This window comes from Grampus griseus (assembly GCF_964374135.1).
Source record: "Grampus griseus genome assembly, chromosome: 2".
In the NCBI taxonomy this organism is placed as follows: domain Eukaryota; kingdom Metazoa; phylum Chordata; class Mammalia; order Artiodactyla; family Delphinidae; genus Grampus; species Grampus griseus.
The window spans coordinates 101,926,337-101,943,853 of NC_139018.1; the positions used below are offsets into that span (position 1 = coordinate 101,926,337).

At 44.4% G+C, this 17,517-nt stretch overlaps 1 protein-coding gene across 1 annotated transcript in view; it reads left to right on the top strand.

The window, feature by feature from the left end:
* The first annotated feature begins 2,695 nt into the window (after nucleotides 1-2,695).
* The window catches only part of LIPC (lipase C, hepatic type), a 155,964-nt gene continuing 141,142 nt past the window's right edge, over nucleotides 2,696-17,517 (top strand). Inside the window, exon 1 of the mRNA XM_082649119.1 lies at nucleotides 2,696-2,826. Within this exon, the coding sequence (XP_082505245.1) occupies nucleotides 2,742-2,826 (85 nt within the window). The 5' untranslated portion in view covers nucleotides 2,696-2,741. The remainder of the gene's footprint in view (nucleotides 2,827-17,517) is intronic.

Here is a 17,517-nt window from a genome sequence, read left to right on the forward strand (position 1 = left end):
TAAGCACCTGATCATCTGACATCAGTCCACATAGGTGACCACTAAGGGGCCACTCCTCCCCATCTTCATGACCTGTTGGCACCGGAGGCTTACTGCTACTCACACCGCATGGCAGGCACAGGGACATCTTTTGTCCCCCTGCTGACACACTCACAGCCATTTTTTCTTTGGGTTCTTACCACTTTCTGGAAACAAGGGACTGTCCCCTCTGCCCTCATAGACAAATCTCCCTCTCTCCCCACCCACTTAGAAAGCCCAAGACACTCTCTTTCTAGTGCTGGGATGGTAGGGGTACTCTTTCTCCCTTCACATCCCTTTGAAACATTTTTAGCCTTTTACTTGCCATTGTTGGTTAGAATTCACTTACTCTAGGTCCTAAGTTTCAGGAAGACAAAAGGTTTATAGTCTTCTCTCTACTTTACTCTTCTTAAGTGGAAGGGAGAGGGTGAGGGAAGAGGTTGGGAGAAATATATTGTTGATACCTCAAAGTATTATCCCCCGCCTATGTTCTCTTATTTTACAGGTGAGGAGATGGAACTCATTAAGGTTAAGTAACATTTTGCCAGCTAGTTGATAATAGACCCAGGATCCCAGAGGCACTTGGATTCACTGGTTTCTTGGTGAGTTAATCTGTAGAGTGAGGCCGGGGGTGGAGTTGGTACCTGGCAGTACCCAAAGGATAAGAGATGAGGTGGGCCCAGGGGAGAGGAGCCAGGTAGATAGTCAGCTGGTTTTAGGTTCCAACTTTCTGGGAAATAAGAAGTAAAGTGGAACCTTCAGATCCTGCTTAACTATGCAGGTAGGATGGAGCCAGCCAAGAAGCCAGCACAGAAACCTCTGCTCAGAAATCATGCATTTGACTAGATGGTCTCCAAGGTATAGTCCTCTGGAAGCTGGTGCAGCCACAAGACACTACAGAGTTAAGCTTTGGCCTAGGATCAGTCTGTCCAAACTGCCGGTGGTTTCAGAAGGTCCTATCAGTTCGTTTCATCCGGGCAATGATCACCAAGTTATCTAACTGCTTACCCAACATTTCCCCTTGGATGTCTAAGAGGCATCTCAGACTCCACCTGGGCAAAACTGAATTTTTGATTTTCCATCACCAAACCTGCTCCACTCACATCCTTTCCTATCTCAGCTGCTAGCAACACCATTGTCCCACTTGCTCAAGCCAAAGTCCTTGAAGTCATCTTCAACTCCTCTCTTTCTCTGCATCCCAGTAGTCAGGAAATCCTGTTGTATCTACCTTCAAAATATATCCACCACCCATCCATCAGTCCCCAATTCCACTGTTACTGTGCTGAACCAAGGCACCATCACCTCTTGCTGGATCACTGTAATAGCCTCTTAGCAGATCTACCCACTTGCACCCTTGTTTGCTAATAATTTGCTCCTAGTCTTAGAAACTAAAATGATCTTTTACAAATATTATACAAATCATATCACTCTTCTGCTCAGAATGGTTCCCCATGTCTCATACTATAAAAGCCAAAGTCCCTAATCACTGGCCTCCTTGCTGTTCCTGGGACATTCCAGGCATGCTCCTACCTCAGGGCCTTTGCACTGGCTGTTCTGGCTACCTGATGCTCTCCTCAACATGTCCACAGGGGCAACTTCCTCAAACCCTTGCTCAAAGTTCAGCTTCCAACAAGGCTCACCTTGACCATTCTATTTAAAATCACTACCTTCCCCAACCCCCTTAACTCAGCCATACTTTTCCTTTTCCCATAGCTCTGATTACATTCTACCAATCTACATAAATCTCTTATTTATTATGTCTATTGCCTGTTATCTGACTCCTCCCATCTCCTGTGGTACATAAGCTCCACAAGGACTGGAATCTTTGTCTGTTCTCTTCACTTGCATATCTCAAGTACCTAGAGCAGTGCCTGGAATATAATAGATATTTTTTAAAAGTTTGAAAAATGAATAAAGTTTAAATAAAACTAGAAACGCAAGGAATATTACAAGAGCCACACCTGAATTTCCCCTGTCTGGTTTTGCCAAGTGGCCTTACTTCTCAGTCGTCTACCCAGTTAGAGCATCCATTAACACAGAGGAGGAAAGAGTGTGTTTACTCTAGGGCCATCTTTCAATGGGGCCCCCAGCAAAGGCATCCAGTTCTGCATCTTTGCTCCTCCATCAGCTCCTTCTTAGACTGAGGATAGAGGTTTTCTGCCCCTTTCAGCTATAGAAATGTCGCCCATCACTTTTTGACCACAGGCACCAGCAATTTTGCTAAACTCAATAGAAAACAGACCACCTGGGGCTCTCCACATAGCAGAGTCCTTTCCTTTCTCTTGGGGTTTAGCCTGCAATTTGAAATACCACTGCCAGGAGCCTGCATCCCCTTTGCATACTGCCAGAGAGAGACTTAGGCAACCATGTGGGAGTCACCTACTCCTGACCTTTGACAGTACTTCCAAACACAACACATTAACTTTAAATTGATTAATTTAGAACTGTGACCTTGGCCCAAGAAGGTAAGAGTACATGACAAGATATTTTATTTTCAAAATGTATCAGGATAAAAAATACTTTTGTAAATCAACCTTTTTTTTGTATGAGATAGAGTTAGATTTGGGTTCAGTGTAGGAAGGAAAGTGTCTGAACACTAGAAAACATGTTTAAAAGGTTAATTATTAATGGGCAGTCTTCTCTAACAAAGTATCAATAGGCAATCTGCTCTCTTTAGCTTCAGAAATTAGCAAGAAGACCTCGGTCCGGGTGAGACAGGAGAAATGGAAAATTCCCTGTGTGTCTCTATTTTCTTGGTTTTGTGCATCTTTATCCAATCAAGTGCCCATGGACAAAGCCTGGGACTAGGTAAGAGCCTGCCTTTTCTCCGGAAATGGGCATGGATTTTCTTTTTTAAATGTACGTCACAATGAATCCAAGTGTTCTTGGCTATGTGGAACAGAACTTGCTTCACAGCATACGAGGTGTTCTGTTAGTGGCATCGAAGGTCACAAGGACGTGTAGCTGTTTGTAGGCAGAACTGAAAGTTTAGGAAGCCACTCTGGGAGTAGAAGTCTTCTCAAAGTGCTTGCAACTAGCAATGAAGTCTCTCGCATATCCTATTAAGAAATAGTCAGGATAAGACTTCTCTGGTGGCAAATAATCTGAAGGAGTTTCAGATCTTCCTGCGAGTTAATTTGGCATCTAATTTGCAGTTGAGGAGAACAGCTTGCAATGAAATGCTTCATCTTGCTGAGGGTTGTCTAATTGCTGGCTTTCTCAGAAGACAGGAATTTGTAGAATCCTCTTTCCAGTCAGGTTGAAAACAGAGCTATCATTGCACATTTTCTAGACTTCACTTTTTCTGCCAGAGTTTTACTCTGAGACTGAGGAATTCAACAGCAGTCACACGTGTTTGGTCTGTAAATTCACACACTAGGTTGATGCCCAAAGAGATCCAAATGCTTGATCAGGTAGGTGGATTCCAGGTTCCTGGCTAAACAGTGCATTGGATCAATAAACGATGGATATGAAGTGAACTGAACACTTTGGGCAAATGACACTGGCCTTTGGGACTTTGTTTTTGTGCTGGTTACTTGTCAGGACCTAGAAACTCTAAGGTAGAGGCTTAGATTTTTCTTTCCTCAAAGACTGCTTGGAGGGAGCTCCGAAAAGAATTAGGAAATTACTACCCAAAGATTGCCTGAAATTTCCAGAACATTTTTTTTCTCCTTTAAGAAAAAAGGCTGTTCTTTACGTTTAATTATTATTTTGTATACTAGGTCAGTTAATAACTTATTAGCAGTATTAATTATTACCATTCACTGAGCAATTTGTGTGTCAACCACAAGGTTAATTATTTTGCATACATCATCTCACTTATCAAGCTGAATCCAAAAATGATAATAATAATTTAGAGCCATCCGGGCAGAATTGCTGATGATTTTTATTCCGTGTTCACAGGGATATTGGTAAAGGGCCTTTCCTGCCCTTTGGCCCAGAATGTTGTTTTTGTTAATTTTTTACTGAAGTATAATATATATCTAAAAAAGTGCCTATATCGTAAGTGCTCAATGAATTTTCACAATCTGAGCCAGCATCCCAGAAACCTCCCTTGCACACCTCTTGAGCCTTAACATAGATTATTTTGCTTTTGGGGGAAGCTTTTCGATAATGGACACATACAGTATATGCTCTTTTGCTTCTGTCTTCTTTCACTAAACATGATGTTGGTGAGATTCAACCATGCATTTGCATGAGGTGTGACTCATCATTCTGTTCACTGTAGCATTCCGTCGTATGAATATACCACCCTTGGTTTATCCATTCTGCTACTGACTGGCCCAGTCGATGTTTCAGTAGAGACTTGGGGGTTGGAAGCCATTAGAGCCGAGGTGAAGGATAAAAGGCAGGATGGCCTCCCCGGGGGTTGCTGAGTATCGTCCACATTTCCCTCAACAAATCCTGTGCTGGTCAGCTACTGCTTTCCCAGGGTCCTGGTTTGTCCAAAAGCTGAGGGAAGTGGCCACTATTAGCAGGAAGGTTCTTCAAGGGAAAGGATCAGAGTCAGGAGGCCTCTTGTTCCTTTGAGAGAATGTCTTGGCAGAATTTCTTCTGCAGGGAGTCAGCCAAGATATGTGTGCATGAGCCTGGTGGGACATCCGCCTGGGGCATTGCAAGGAGGCAAGCATCCCACAGTAGAGCCCTGAAAGGTTGAGTATCTATACCTTGTAGGATGGTTTTCCAAACTGCCCCCCAGGGGAGATTTTGGTTGCCACAACTGGGGACAGAGTGCTGTTGGCATATGGGGGTAGAAGCCAGGGACGCTGCTAAACATCCTACAATGGACAGAACAGCCCCACAGCAGTGAATTATTCAGGACGAAGTGTCAATAGTGCCAAGGTGGAGAACACTTGGTCTGTACCAAGCTTCAACTGTCACTAGTCAGGGGCCAGGAGGAACTCCCATAGGACCCTTCCTCCTTAACCCCAATCCTCCCAGCTTACCTTTTATTATTATTAACGACATTGCTAATGGACCGACTAATATATTGTGCACCCTGTATATGCCAGACACTGTGCAAACATTTTATCCCACCCTCACCTTGTGGTTGAGTCAGCCAGCTGAAAATTGACTTGCTGGAGGTCCCATGATTGCTCAGGGCAGAGCCACGAGAGTCACCTAGAGGTTGATCTGTCTGCCTAAGGCTACAGGTTTCTGGCCGTTGTGCTCACACCCAGTGGGTTAACAGCCAGAGATCCCTAGAAATACATTCTGCTGGGTTCCTCTCACAGGAGAGGACTATTTGAATAATTCCTGCCTACCAGCACCAAGGGAAACAAGATATGGTGAGCCTCCTGAAGACCCCAGGACACAGAGCTACCATCGTTCTCACCCCCAGACCTCCCTGCCTGAGGCCCAGTCCGCCCCACTGGTGTGGCCAGGAGGATCAATACTGCTTAAATGGGAGCTGCTACTCCTAGACCCTGGCAGCCCCACCTTCCAGCGGTATCCCCGACCACTGCCTAAGGTGCCTGCCCCCTCCCTGCAATTCCAGCCACAGAGTCCACATCCTAGAAGCAACTGAAGCCTAGCCGTCAGTCACTCATTCATTTAACAAGTAAGTGTGCATAGGCATCTGCCATATATAAGGCAGTGCTTTTAATACAACAGTTCTCAAACTTCCTGGTCCCAGGACACCATTACATTCTCCAAAATTATTCAGAATTCCGAAGAGCTCTTTTTTTTTTATATTATTTATTTTACTTATGTATTTTGGCTGCGCCAGGTCTTAGTTGAGGCACGCGGGATCTTTGTTGCGGCACGCAGGCTTCTTAGTTGTGGCATGAGAACTCTTAGTTGCAGCATGCATGCGGGATCTAGTTCCCTGACCAGGGATAGGACCCAGGCCCCCTGCAATGGGAACGTGAAGTCTTACCTACTGGACCACCAGGGAGATCCCCCAAAGAGCTCTTTTTTACGTGGAACACAGGTATCAATATTTACCATATTAGAGACTAAAAGTGAGAAATTTTTTTTTAATTTTAATGCTTTTAAAAATAACAAAGTCATCACATGCTAACATATGTAATATGATATTATGAGGAATAACTTGTATTTTCCAAACAACAACAAAAAAAGTGAGTCAGAAGAGTGACATTGGTTCACAAAGAAATTTCGCTAATTTTGTAATGTCTGGTTTAATAGAAGCAGCTGGATTTTTTCATCTGTTTCTGTATTGAATCTGTTGTGATATGTTGCTTTGTCCAGAGTACATGAAGAAAACTGGACTCACATATAGGAAAAGGGAGGACATCCTCAGAGGTCCTGCCAAGGCCCACACTCAGAACTGCTGTTATTTGTGCAGCAGACACTGTACAACTGCAGACCGCACAGTAGCCCCTGCTCTCCATGAGCTTACTGTCGAATCGGGTGGACCAAGGGTAGGGAGATGGGAGCTGCCTGCACTGCCAGCAGCAATAAGGGGGCCATCATCCATAGAGAATGCAAAATAATAATAGAACTTACTAAAAGTTGGTCTTCCTTTCATCATCACAATTCTATATAATGCCAGGGATAAAACTAAAGCCCCTCCCCCTCAAAATAGTTTTTTGGTCAAATTTGTAAACAACTGCTGTGGTTACTGTTGAGTTTTAATATATATGTAAACTTCAAATAATCACAGTTTTATATTACTTCTCCTTGAATAAATGTTCTCTGTTGATGTCAATTTAGAGACCTCCCAGTTTTGCAGTTGGCCCCTGATGCTCGTGGACTGTGACATGTGCTCATTGCAAGTGTCTAATGGTTCAGAATCCTCCCAGCTCACTTTGGTCATCTCATGTCTCCAAATCCCGTGGTACTTATTGCCTGTTCTTGCATTTAAACAGCAGATTTGAAATTTAAAATGATAGCGTAGTGATTATAAAGACAAAGATACAGAACCCGAGAACTTCAATTCTCCTATCCCGTGTGACCACTTAGAGTTTTGTGTTTAAAATGTAAAACAGTAAAACAGATTTTACAGTGAACTGTGAAGTATAATATTTTGTTTGGTAAGTAAAAATTTTGTTTCTTCCAGGAAATATCTTTAATGCACTTGCGTACCTTTAAAGTGGAAATGTATTCTTCTTTTTTAAATTGTTCATTGCTTTAAAACTAAATAACAAATCAAGAAAATAGTGATTATTGCTGATTTTTGCATGTATATAACTGAAAATAGCTTTGTCTTATAGAGCAAAGTGGTATTAAAATGATCCATTCTGGGTTTCAAATATATAAGGTATACCACTGAGTCTAATAAAGGAGATAAGATGGATATATAAAATTTTTTCAACTAAACCATAAAATATGCCAAGTACCACTGGAGAGGAGTGCTTGGAGTGAGTGTTTCTGTCCCCCCAAAATTCATATGTTGAAATCCTAACCCTCAATAGCATGGCATCTTAGGAGGTGGGGACTTTGGGTGGTGATTCAGTCATGAGGGTGGAGCCCTCATGAATGGGATTAATGTCTTTATAAAAGGGACCCCAAAGAGCTCACTCACTCTCTGTTCACCATGTGAGGAAACCTGGAAGAGGGTTTTCACCAGAACCCCAACATGCTGGCACCCTGATCTCAGACTTCCAGCCTCCAGAACTGTGAGAAAAATTTCTGTTGGTTACAAGCCACCCAGTCTATTGTAATTTCTTACAACAGCCTGAGTTGACTAAGACAAGGTGCAGGTAGAGATGGAGAAGAGTTTACTTCCAAGTACGTAGAGGAAAGGCTTCTGGGAGGAAGCAGCATTTGAGCCGAGTCTTGCAGGATGGAATCTGGACAAAAGTGAAGGAGGCTTTCCTTGTGCATAAGAAAAGGCACAGAGCCAATAAAGTACACATGTTTTCCAAGTCCAAACACCTTCCAAAAACAGGCCTTCCAGGAAGGAGAAGAAGAAAAAAAAAAAAAAATAGGAAGGAGTTGATAGCAATACTACATCACAACTGCAATAAACTGAAAACAATGTGAATGCCCAACAATAAACCATCAAGGATGGAGGGTCCAGGTATTACTAATTCCTCCTTTAAACAAGCATTGTTTTGAATACCTACTACTAGAAGTTCTAGGAACTTTTGGGAACAATGATGATGAGATTCAGAAATAAAAGGCTTAATGCTGACCCTTAGGCACTCATAGTGCAATACAAGTGTTCTTAGCCTAGCCCAGGGATGGGCTTCAGAGAGGCTGGATGCCTCTTAGGATGGTACCCAAGGCTGTATGAATGTGCATTTGAGGGTAGGAGAGAAGTCATAACTTCTGGCAAATTATCAAAGGGACCTGTGACCTCCAAAAGGTTACATAACAACTGGCCTTGTAGCTTTTAAAAAATAAGTATGAGGAAATTTTAAAGGCAATAAAGTGGGGGAGAAAAAGAGGACTAAATAACCTACATATTGAATCACAACTATGATAAAACTACATTCATGTATATTGCTAGGGATTTGAAATATATGTAAAGATCTATAAAGAGTATTAAGGCCTTGGAGAGAGAGAGAGAGAGAGAGAGAGAGAGAGAGAGAGAGACTGAGACTCTGAGAGAATGTGTGTGTATGTGTTTTAAGTGTTTAAATGTGAAAGAAAAAAAAAGTTTTTTTTAAAAACCTGGTAAGCTGCAGTTAGATTGGTCCTGGATTTGTTGTCCCTAGAGGGGCCACCTCCCACCATCCTCATGGGCTTAGCCAAGCCCAGAATTACAGCCCCAGCAGGACCTGAAAATTCCTAACAGGCCTCCACAACTGTAGGGAAGGTGGTTCATGAGTACTACTTGAGGTAGTATCCAGAGATGGAACTCATTTACCCGGGCGAGTACATGAAAGCAGAATCGGCAGAAAGCCAGCCCCAGAATTCTCGTGAAATTCTACATGCTCTCTGCTAGAGACCCTCCCACCCACTGCCATACTTCCTGGCCCTATGGCTGAGCCATTCTGGAGTCCTCCTGAGGGCATCGTACCCAGAGAGGACAAGCCTGAGGTGAGAGGACAGCAGCCTATCTCCCACCCTGCTTGCCTTTCACAAGGAACCCAGGACCTGAACCCATATTTAATTGTGGGCCAGGTGAGCAAGATCCCCACCACCACATTCTCGCCGCCCTGTTTTCCACACCAGCTGCCACAATGCTACAAGGCATGCGGCGTCCTTGCAGGCAAGTCAGCAGGGAGAAGGGAAGGAGAGGCAGGGCTGGGCCAGAGCCTTGCCCGATTTTAGGTATGGTCCACGAGACACAGCTGAGCAGGCCCAGTTACATTCTCCAAGGGGCTGTGACCACCTTGACCTCAGCCTGGGGTGTACGCCTGATATCCATGGGGCCCAGCAATTCTCATGGCCAGAAGGGTGGCCGTACACTGCTTCCCAGGAGAGTGTTCATTTTAGAGTGGGGCCCTGTCAGCCAGGGATCAGAGTCCAGCCCACTAGGGAAGGGGGCTGGCCAGGAGCAGGCAAAACATCTGGACCCCTGCCAAACAAGCTGAGGATCATGGCCAGACTTCAGCCCCAAGGTGAAAACTAGAAAAATGGGTCAGAGCCCTGCCAGTCCTGCAGGGAGTGGGGTTGCTATGTTAAGGTAGACAGCAGGTGCACCCAGCTGCTGACAATCAGTCACCTAGCTTAGGGCAAGGAGACAAACTCGAGTCATTCCCACACTGGAAGATTCAGGGTGCAGCTATGCTTCTCAAGAGAAGGTGTAATTCGTAGGCATTGCCACAAGGCAGCGCAGTGACGCCTTAGCTGCTTCCAGGGTTTCAGGAGAGGATTCAGGTATGGGAAAAACCAAGTTTCTGGATGACTCTGGAAAACTCATGACTATTGGTTAACGTCACTCTCCTCTCTGCTTATGACTGTATTTCCAGAAACACTCATAGTTTCGATATTTCCACCATGGGATTTGAGGGGAGGGGTAGGAAGAAGTAAAGAGAAGATCAAGTGTATTGAAGGGGAGGCCTCTTTGTCTGTCCCCAGCATTTTCTCCATATATACGGGTTCACCTTCAGGGGCCTGGTAAAGTAGATTTTAACAGCTTTTAAATGGCATGTTGTGGCATTAAAATAGTTCTTATGACGATATAAAGGTGGCAACACTGAATAGTATTTTCGTTCCAAGGCTAAGTGGGACAAAAGTAGTATACCTAACTGTGTGTGTCTTGTGATTACAACTCCATGAAAACGTATATTTAAGAAAAAAAACTACTAGAAGAAAATGTACAAACATGTTCAGACTTCAGTTGAGTTTATATCTAAATTTTTGTCTCTTCCAACTTTTATGTAATGTACTATGTATATAGTGTTTTGCTTTATGATTTGAATAATTTAAAAATTCACATCAAAATGATAAAACAAAGGGATTTGACTAGTCAGAGGTTCTCGAACTTTAGTGTGTATGAGAAACTTATTAAAATAAGATTTTATTAAATCTCATTTATTTATAAAATAAATAAATTCTATTAAATTTGTTAAATAAATAAATCTTATTAAAATCAGATTTCTGGGTCCCATCTGCAAGTTTCTAACTCAGTGGGCCTGGGGTGGATCCAGGAATTTGCATTTCTAGAGTTCCCAAGGGCTGCTTCAAGTGCGGGGAGTACACCTTGAGAACCACTAGAAAAACAAAAATAGACAGTTAATGGCAAAACATTAACCTGACTTGAACCCAGGTCTCCTGATTTTCAGGTTTAAGGCTCTTCCCTCAGAAACAATACAAGCTTCCAGGGCAAACCTGGAGTTCATTTCTCAGTCTTCTGGAGGGGGGAAGGGGAGAGATATCAATGTCTATTGATCCTGAATATTGACCTCCCTCAGGGGTAGCCATCTCCCAAATAATATAAAACCCCTAGATATTTGTGACAATTTATTCCTCCAAAATAAAACATGGTCATGCTGAAAAGAAAGTGGTTCTTGAAATGGAAAAAAAAAAAAAAAAATTCCCAAGCTGAGATTTACTTGTAATTGGTAGAAAATACTAGTTGCAATAATGAATTAACCACACACAGTAAAGCATGCCTTGGCAGGCCTGAAAATAGGATCCAGCAAATTGTTTTCGTATGAGCTGGGCATTACCAAGAGCTGGGCAGAGCCTGTGATTCTCAGTTGACTAGGACTGGCCTTTCTGTGACTGAGAAAAACTTTCCAGTGACAAATGTTCCAGCTTCCTTATTCCAAAACAAACCAAAATAGTGAAAACAACATAATTCTTTATACTGAAATATAACAAGATCAACACCAGCAAATTATAGCATTTATTAACCACCTACTGTGTACCAGGCTCCATGGTTTGTACGAAAACATGTTCCTAAGGACACAAAAATGAAAAAGCACACTACCATTCATCAGGGAGCTTCCCAATTGACCAAGTCTGGAGTCCCCTACAGCCCTGTGTGTGTGTGTGTGTGTGTGTGTGTGTAGATTAGAGATTGGAAGAGGCATAATTTCAACACAGTATGATAAGTGCACAATTGGGTACAAAACATCTCAAGGCCCTGAGGCAGGGAGAGGTTAGCAGAGAAGGCTTTACAGAGGAAGTGATATTTGAGTTGAGCCTTGAAGGAGAAGTGGGAGGACGTAGCAAGCAGAAGGAAAAGCATGAGCCAGTCTTGGAGGCTTGAAAACAGAAAATGAAACTGGGAATCCCTGAGACGTTTGCTGTAGCTCAGAGGAGGGCACAAAAAAAGAAGTGGCCAGAGGTAAGGGCATCAAAGGCCATGCTAATGTGTTTGGCCCTCACCCTGGAGGCAGTGGGGCCACCACTGAGGTTGGTGTTTGAAAAAGGGAGGGACTTGGCTCTTGGCTGCCTTTCCTGCTTGGTGGATGGCTTCCCCTCACAGCCTGGCTGAAACCCCAGCCACTCCCTGATAGAAAGCAATGCGATCAGCAGGAAAAGGCAGGGCTGGCACTCGGAAGTTACAGGCTCTGCAACTGCACCTGGCTGGTGCCCACAAACACTCAGATCTTCCTCCCAGGAGGGCTCCAGCCCATGGGCAACTCTATTTGAAATTTACTTGTTAACTGCTATTCCTAACACTAAATGGTAGGAGGGATTTACACCAATGAAACTGAGGCAGGAACACATACTAGAAGCTTGAATAGGAACCTTCCATTTAAAAAGTACCTTCTTCTAAGTCTGAAAAGAGAACCATTTGCAAATTCCACGTCACACTAGTTTATAAACCTATAGCAATTTCAACTTTAAAAACTTATTCCTACCTACATGATATCACTTGATTCTCATAATATCCCTGTAAAGAATGCTGGGCAGGTATCATTATGCCCATTTTACAGATGTAAAGGTTCACCAGCCAAAGGCCACTAGGAACACACTTGCAGTCAAATGAAAGTTAGGATTATTTGGCTTGCTGCAGCAAGGGAGGACGCGCTCCAGAGAAACCCAGGGGCATCCCTGCACGAGGAGTTGAGAGGGGCTTCTTAGAAAATTTGGGCTTGTGACAGATGAAACTAAGGAAGGGTTGGGGAAGCAGGGGCAAACCTGGATGGGATTCTGTCAAAGGGGAAGGGGGCCATTCAGTGATCTAGTATCTAAATAATTTAATAATTAATTATTGTGAACTCATTATTGCTTAATTTAATCAATAACGTTCCAGCAGGCAGAACTAGAGCTGGCATTGGTACAGGAGCAATAGTCTCTCCTTGTTAGTTGGAAGCAGGGAATGTTTAGTCACATTTTATGGATTCAGAGTGGCCTCCTTTCTGTCCTGTTGCAAATGTATCTGCAAAGGGTCCTTGTAGCACATTGTTTCTGTTTTGTGGGCGTTGTCTATGTTCAGTTGGGAACATCGTGGTCTGGCTGCCAGTGAGGCTCCTTTTTGTTGCTGTTGTGTTTGTTTTCATTTTCTCACATACCAAGAAACCTGGGTAATGTCTTTGACATCTCTCAATACCTCCACCCTAGCCGAACAGCCTTAGGTGGCTGCCTTTACCTCCTGCGCCTCCGATTTCCCACCAGTAGTATCCCTTCCAGCACTGATATCCTGAGTGTCAAGAGAGCTCATTGAGAGGCATCGTAGTACCCTGAGACCTTCCACAGCTACCTCATCTGGTGTCAGCTATTTAACCGTTAGTTAATGGTAGAGAGAAATATGAACGCAAAGTTCTATCCACTTTAAACACGAAACATTGCCCCCTGCCTCAAGCCTAGTGCAACTCAGTTGCCTTGAGCCACTCAAAGATTCCCAAACAACAGCAGGACAAAGGCACGATTCTGTAAGAGCAAGCCAAGCAGTAAATGACCATTAGACCTTTGGTCCCAAGGCTGTTTTATAGGGGGCCAGACACACATCCATTTTTGGATACAGTACTAACAATAAAAAATATACATTTGATGCTTACATTGCTTTGAGTAGAACCAAGAAATATGAAATAATAGTAACTATTATTTTTAAGAACTTTCAGATGTGCCAAATGCTTTGCCTATTTATTTCACTTAATCCATGCGACCCTCCTGTGTGATAAGCATCATTACCACCACTTTACAGGGAAAATTGTGGCTCAGAGAAGGGAAGTGGCAGGGAAGGCTCCCAGGGTCCCTGGGTTTCTCACTGGTGCTTATTTCTGGTGATGCTGGTGCCCCTTCAGAGCCATGGGTACACTGGCTTTCAGAGGTTTCCCACCTCGGATATTATTCAGTGCCAAGGGATCCTAGGACGTACTCTGAGCCCCTCTGGGCCTGGCCACTTCTAACTAGAAGTTGGCACTCACCTTACCCACTGTGAGTGATGTCTACCTCTCAATGGCCCAGGAGAAAACCCATCCCTGGACAAAGTCCTGGTTCCCTTGTGTCTCAGCCTCCATCACTGCCCCTCAGAAACAAGATGTAAGCACAAATCCAGGCAGACCGAAAAAAGGAGAGGCCTCATGATATCAAGCCTGAAAATTCTGGGCCAATGTAAGGCAACCAAGGATGCTTTGAAAAGGTTAGAGCATTTTTCTTCATCCAAGAATCCTGTAGGAACAGGGCTGTTTTCACAAGCTGAGCTGGACCCTCCACGGGGGGCTTGATGACATCAGCAAAACAGCACCTGAGAAATCTCCTCTCATGAGGTCTTGCCGCTGTTTCATGACTAGGTCCTCTTGGTGTGTTACTGTCATGCCCTGGCCACCACCTTCACGCCACACAGAGAGACTCCCGTCCCTGAGATTTGTGATCAGGATGAGTGATGTCAAAGCAGGAAGAGCTGGAGAGGAGACTCAGGAGGGAGGGTGGGGCTCCACCGTCGACTCACAACAAGAGACATCCAGATGACCAATTCATGCCGGGGAGTCCACACTTGGAGGATGGTGCCAGGGCCTGGGACCACTCACAGATCTAGCCACATGCCAGCTCTGTGCAGGTCTTGTGTTAGGACTCTACCGCATCCAACTTTCATCAGTATATTCATTTGCTGGGGCTGCCATAACACAAGACCACAGACTGCTGGCTCAAACAAAAGAGATGAATTTTCTTGCAATTCTGGAGGTTAGAAGTCAAAGATCAAGGTGTCGGCAGGGCTGGTTTCTTCTGAGCCTTCTCTGCTTGGCTTGCAAGTGGCTATCTTTCCTTATCTTCACATGATCTTCCCTCTGCACATGTCTTTGTCCTCATCTTCTTATAAGGACACCAGTCACATTGGAGTAGGGCCCACTCTAAGGACCTCATTTTAACTTAATTACCTCTTTGAAGACCCGATCTCTAAAGACAGTCACATTCTGAGATACTGAGGGTTAGGACCTCACATATGAATTTGGGGGTGGGGGCAGGGAATACAATGCAGCCCATGACATCCAGCAAACCTCTGAAGATCCTGCTCAGACCTGGGTCCTGGGCCAGGCACTGGGGACCCCACAGGTATATCATGGCTCTGTCTGAGCTTCAACAACTCCCTGGGGTGGTGGTGCTTCAGAGTTAGAAAAAAGAGGCTTATACGTATACCTGAGATTGGAAAGTGAGTATAAATCTGCACCCCCCGAACCAGGCCTAAACAGGGGGCTTTAGCTGTGTGGGTGCAGGAAGCTCTGGCCCACTCAGGTGCACAGGAGCCAGCTGGCAGCTAGTGGGGGAGGGGCTTGGCCCTCTGAACAGCATGATGAAGACTTTCTGGCAGCAGGAGCAATAACTGGCAGGAGGCCAAGAGAGCCGTTTATTTGGCTCCTGGTGAGGGTAAGTGATAAAACTCACCCTCTGGCACAGCACCTGCGGCAGGATCATGCTCAAGGGAGATGCTCACTGTGAGCCCACACCGTGCTCTCTCTGGCTTGGGGATATGACTGTCCCACACAGGCAAGCTGTCCCCAGCCAGGCCATTGCCTAGACTCACCCTGGTCTTAGCCAAGGTCGGCTGCCATCCTCTCCTGGGTGCCTGCCACCCACCCTCCCTCGACCCCCTGCAGACCCAGAAGGAGAGGATGATCGCCAGCCCGAGGACAGCGAGGGGCTGGGAAGATAAACAGCAGGGCTCCTCTTTGGGAAAATAAACCATAGACTCGTGAGGGAGACTGGGTGAAAGAGAACTGGATTTGGAGTCTAAAAACCTGGTCTCAGTCCTAGCTATGTCACTTACCCACAGGTAGCCTTGAGCAAATCACTGTGATCTCTAGGCCTCTGCTTTTCAGTAGTGAATGGGGTTATTATTAGAGACCCCACAGGGTTGTTCTGAGGATGAAATGGGATCATATATGTATGTGGAATTATGCAATGCAGCTATGCATTGCTGGCCATAAAATAATCTTTGTAAGAACCTACTATTTACTAAGTCATCCTCCATTATAATACTCACCTGAGTCACTGAATACTCCCATTGTTTCCCCCACTTTTTATTACCAAAATGTCCCAATATAGAAAAGGTTGAAAGGATAGCACAAAGAATAACAGTGAGAAGCAGCCACATAGCACAGGGAGATCAGCTCACTGCTTTGTGACCACCTAGAGGGGTGGGATAGAGAGGGTGGGAGGCAGATGCAAGAGGGAGGAGATATGGGGATATATGTATACACATAGCTGATTTACTTTGTTATACAGCAGAAACTAACACACCATTGTAAAGCGATTATACTCCAATAAATATGTTTTTTAAAAAAAGGATTACCATATTCCCTCCAGATAGATTCAATAACTATTAACATTTTAGCATATTTACTTTATCTCTCTCTTTCTATGCATATTTATGTGTGTGTGTGTTGCAGAACTGTTTGATTTCTCTCTCTGTCTCTCCATATATATGTGTATATATGAATAACAAATATATGTATCTCTCGCTTCTCTTTCTTTCTCTCATATATATATGAGCCCACGCTCCCAAGCCTCCTGCGGACCTCTCTTTGCTCTCTAGTTGCCTGCCGCACATCTCTCTCCCCACTGGACTAGGAACACCTCAAGAGCAGGGACAAGGTAGTCACCATTGCATCCCCAGGACCTGCAGGGCCTGGCACGGAGCAGGCACGTGGCAAGTGACCATTGATTATACACCTCTTCAACAAAGGACTAAGCAACATACACTTTTTTAAAGTAAATGAGTTTTAAATCACTTCATCTGGCAAATCCCAGATCCCTGCTGGAGATAATGGAAGAAACATCCCAGAAGTGCAGGATGTTTAGGTCTTGCTCTACTTCCTTCCCCCTCTAAAAGCATGGGGACTCTGAAGCCACTTGGGGCTCTTGGTAAGAGGCTGCACTCTACGGCTGTGATACAGCTATCCATTTGCAAGGGGGAAGTGCTCTCCAGACCACAGTCTACTCTGGAAAACACACATGCACAGGAAAGCTGGCTCTGTCCCTATTATGGATCTTACAGAAGTGATTCTGAGTCCTTTAGGTTTCCATGGAACCAGGAACCCACTTCCAGACCAGCGAGAGTGGGAAAAGGGGATGTATATCATGTTTGTGTTGTTGTCTTGCCTATAAATTCCCTACAAAGCTCATGACTTTCATAGGAGTTTTAAACTTCCCCCAGGTTCAGATGATGCTTGTTAAAGCAGAGTTTCTCAAACTTTAATGTGCATATGAATCGCCTGAGAAGCTTGATAAAGTGAATGTTATGTTTCAGTACATCTGGGATGGGCTCCAAGATCTTGTTTCTAACAAGTGTTCGGGTCGTGCCATTGCAGCTGGTCACCAAAACACACTTTGAGAAGCAAAGTTCTGAAGAACACAAAATAGCTCCTCATTTACTTGGTGAACTAGTAATTGGGCACCTACTACTAGACATAAGGCAGCGTACTAGCACTGGAGGTACCAGGAGACGGGAAGAAATGTAAAGAGGAAGACGCAGTTCTTTGCCTCAAATCCAGCTGGATATGCCTCATTACTATGTCTAGGCACTTGGCTTAAATTGCCTTAATTCTTACAATTTATAATCTCTGCAGTGTATACTGTTGTTCTCCTTTTACTTGTTAAGAAACTGGAGCTCATTCAGCTTAACTGTCTTATCCAAACCAGTGAAAGGATGCTGTGAGATTTGAGCTGAGGGCTCCCTGACTCCGAGGCCTGTGTTTTCCCCATGCACCTCTCTCACACCTGGCCTTGATGCACTTTTCACCAAGCGCC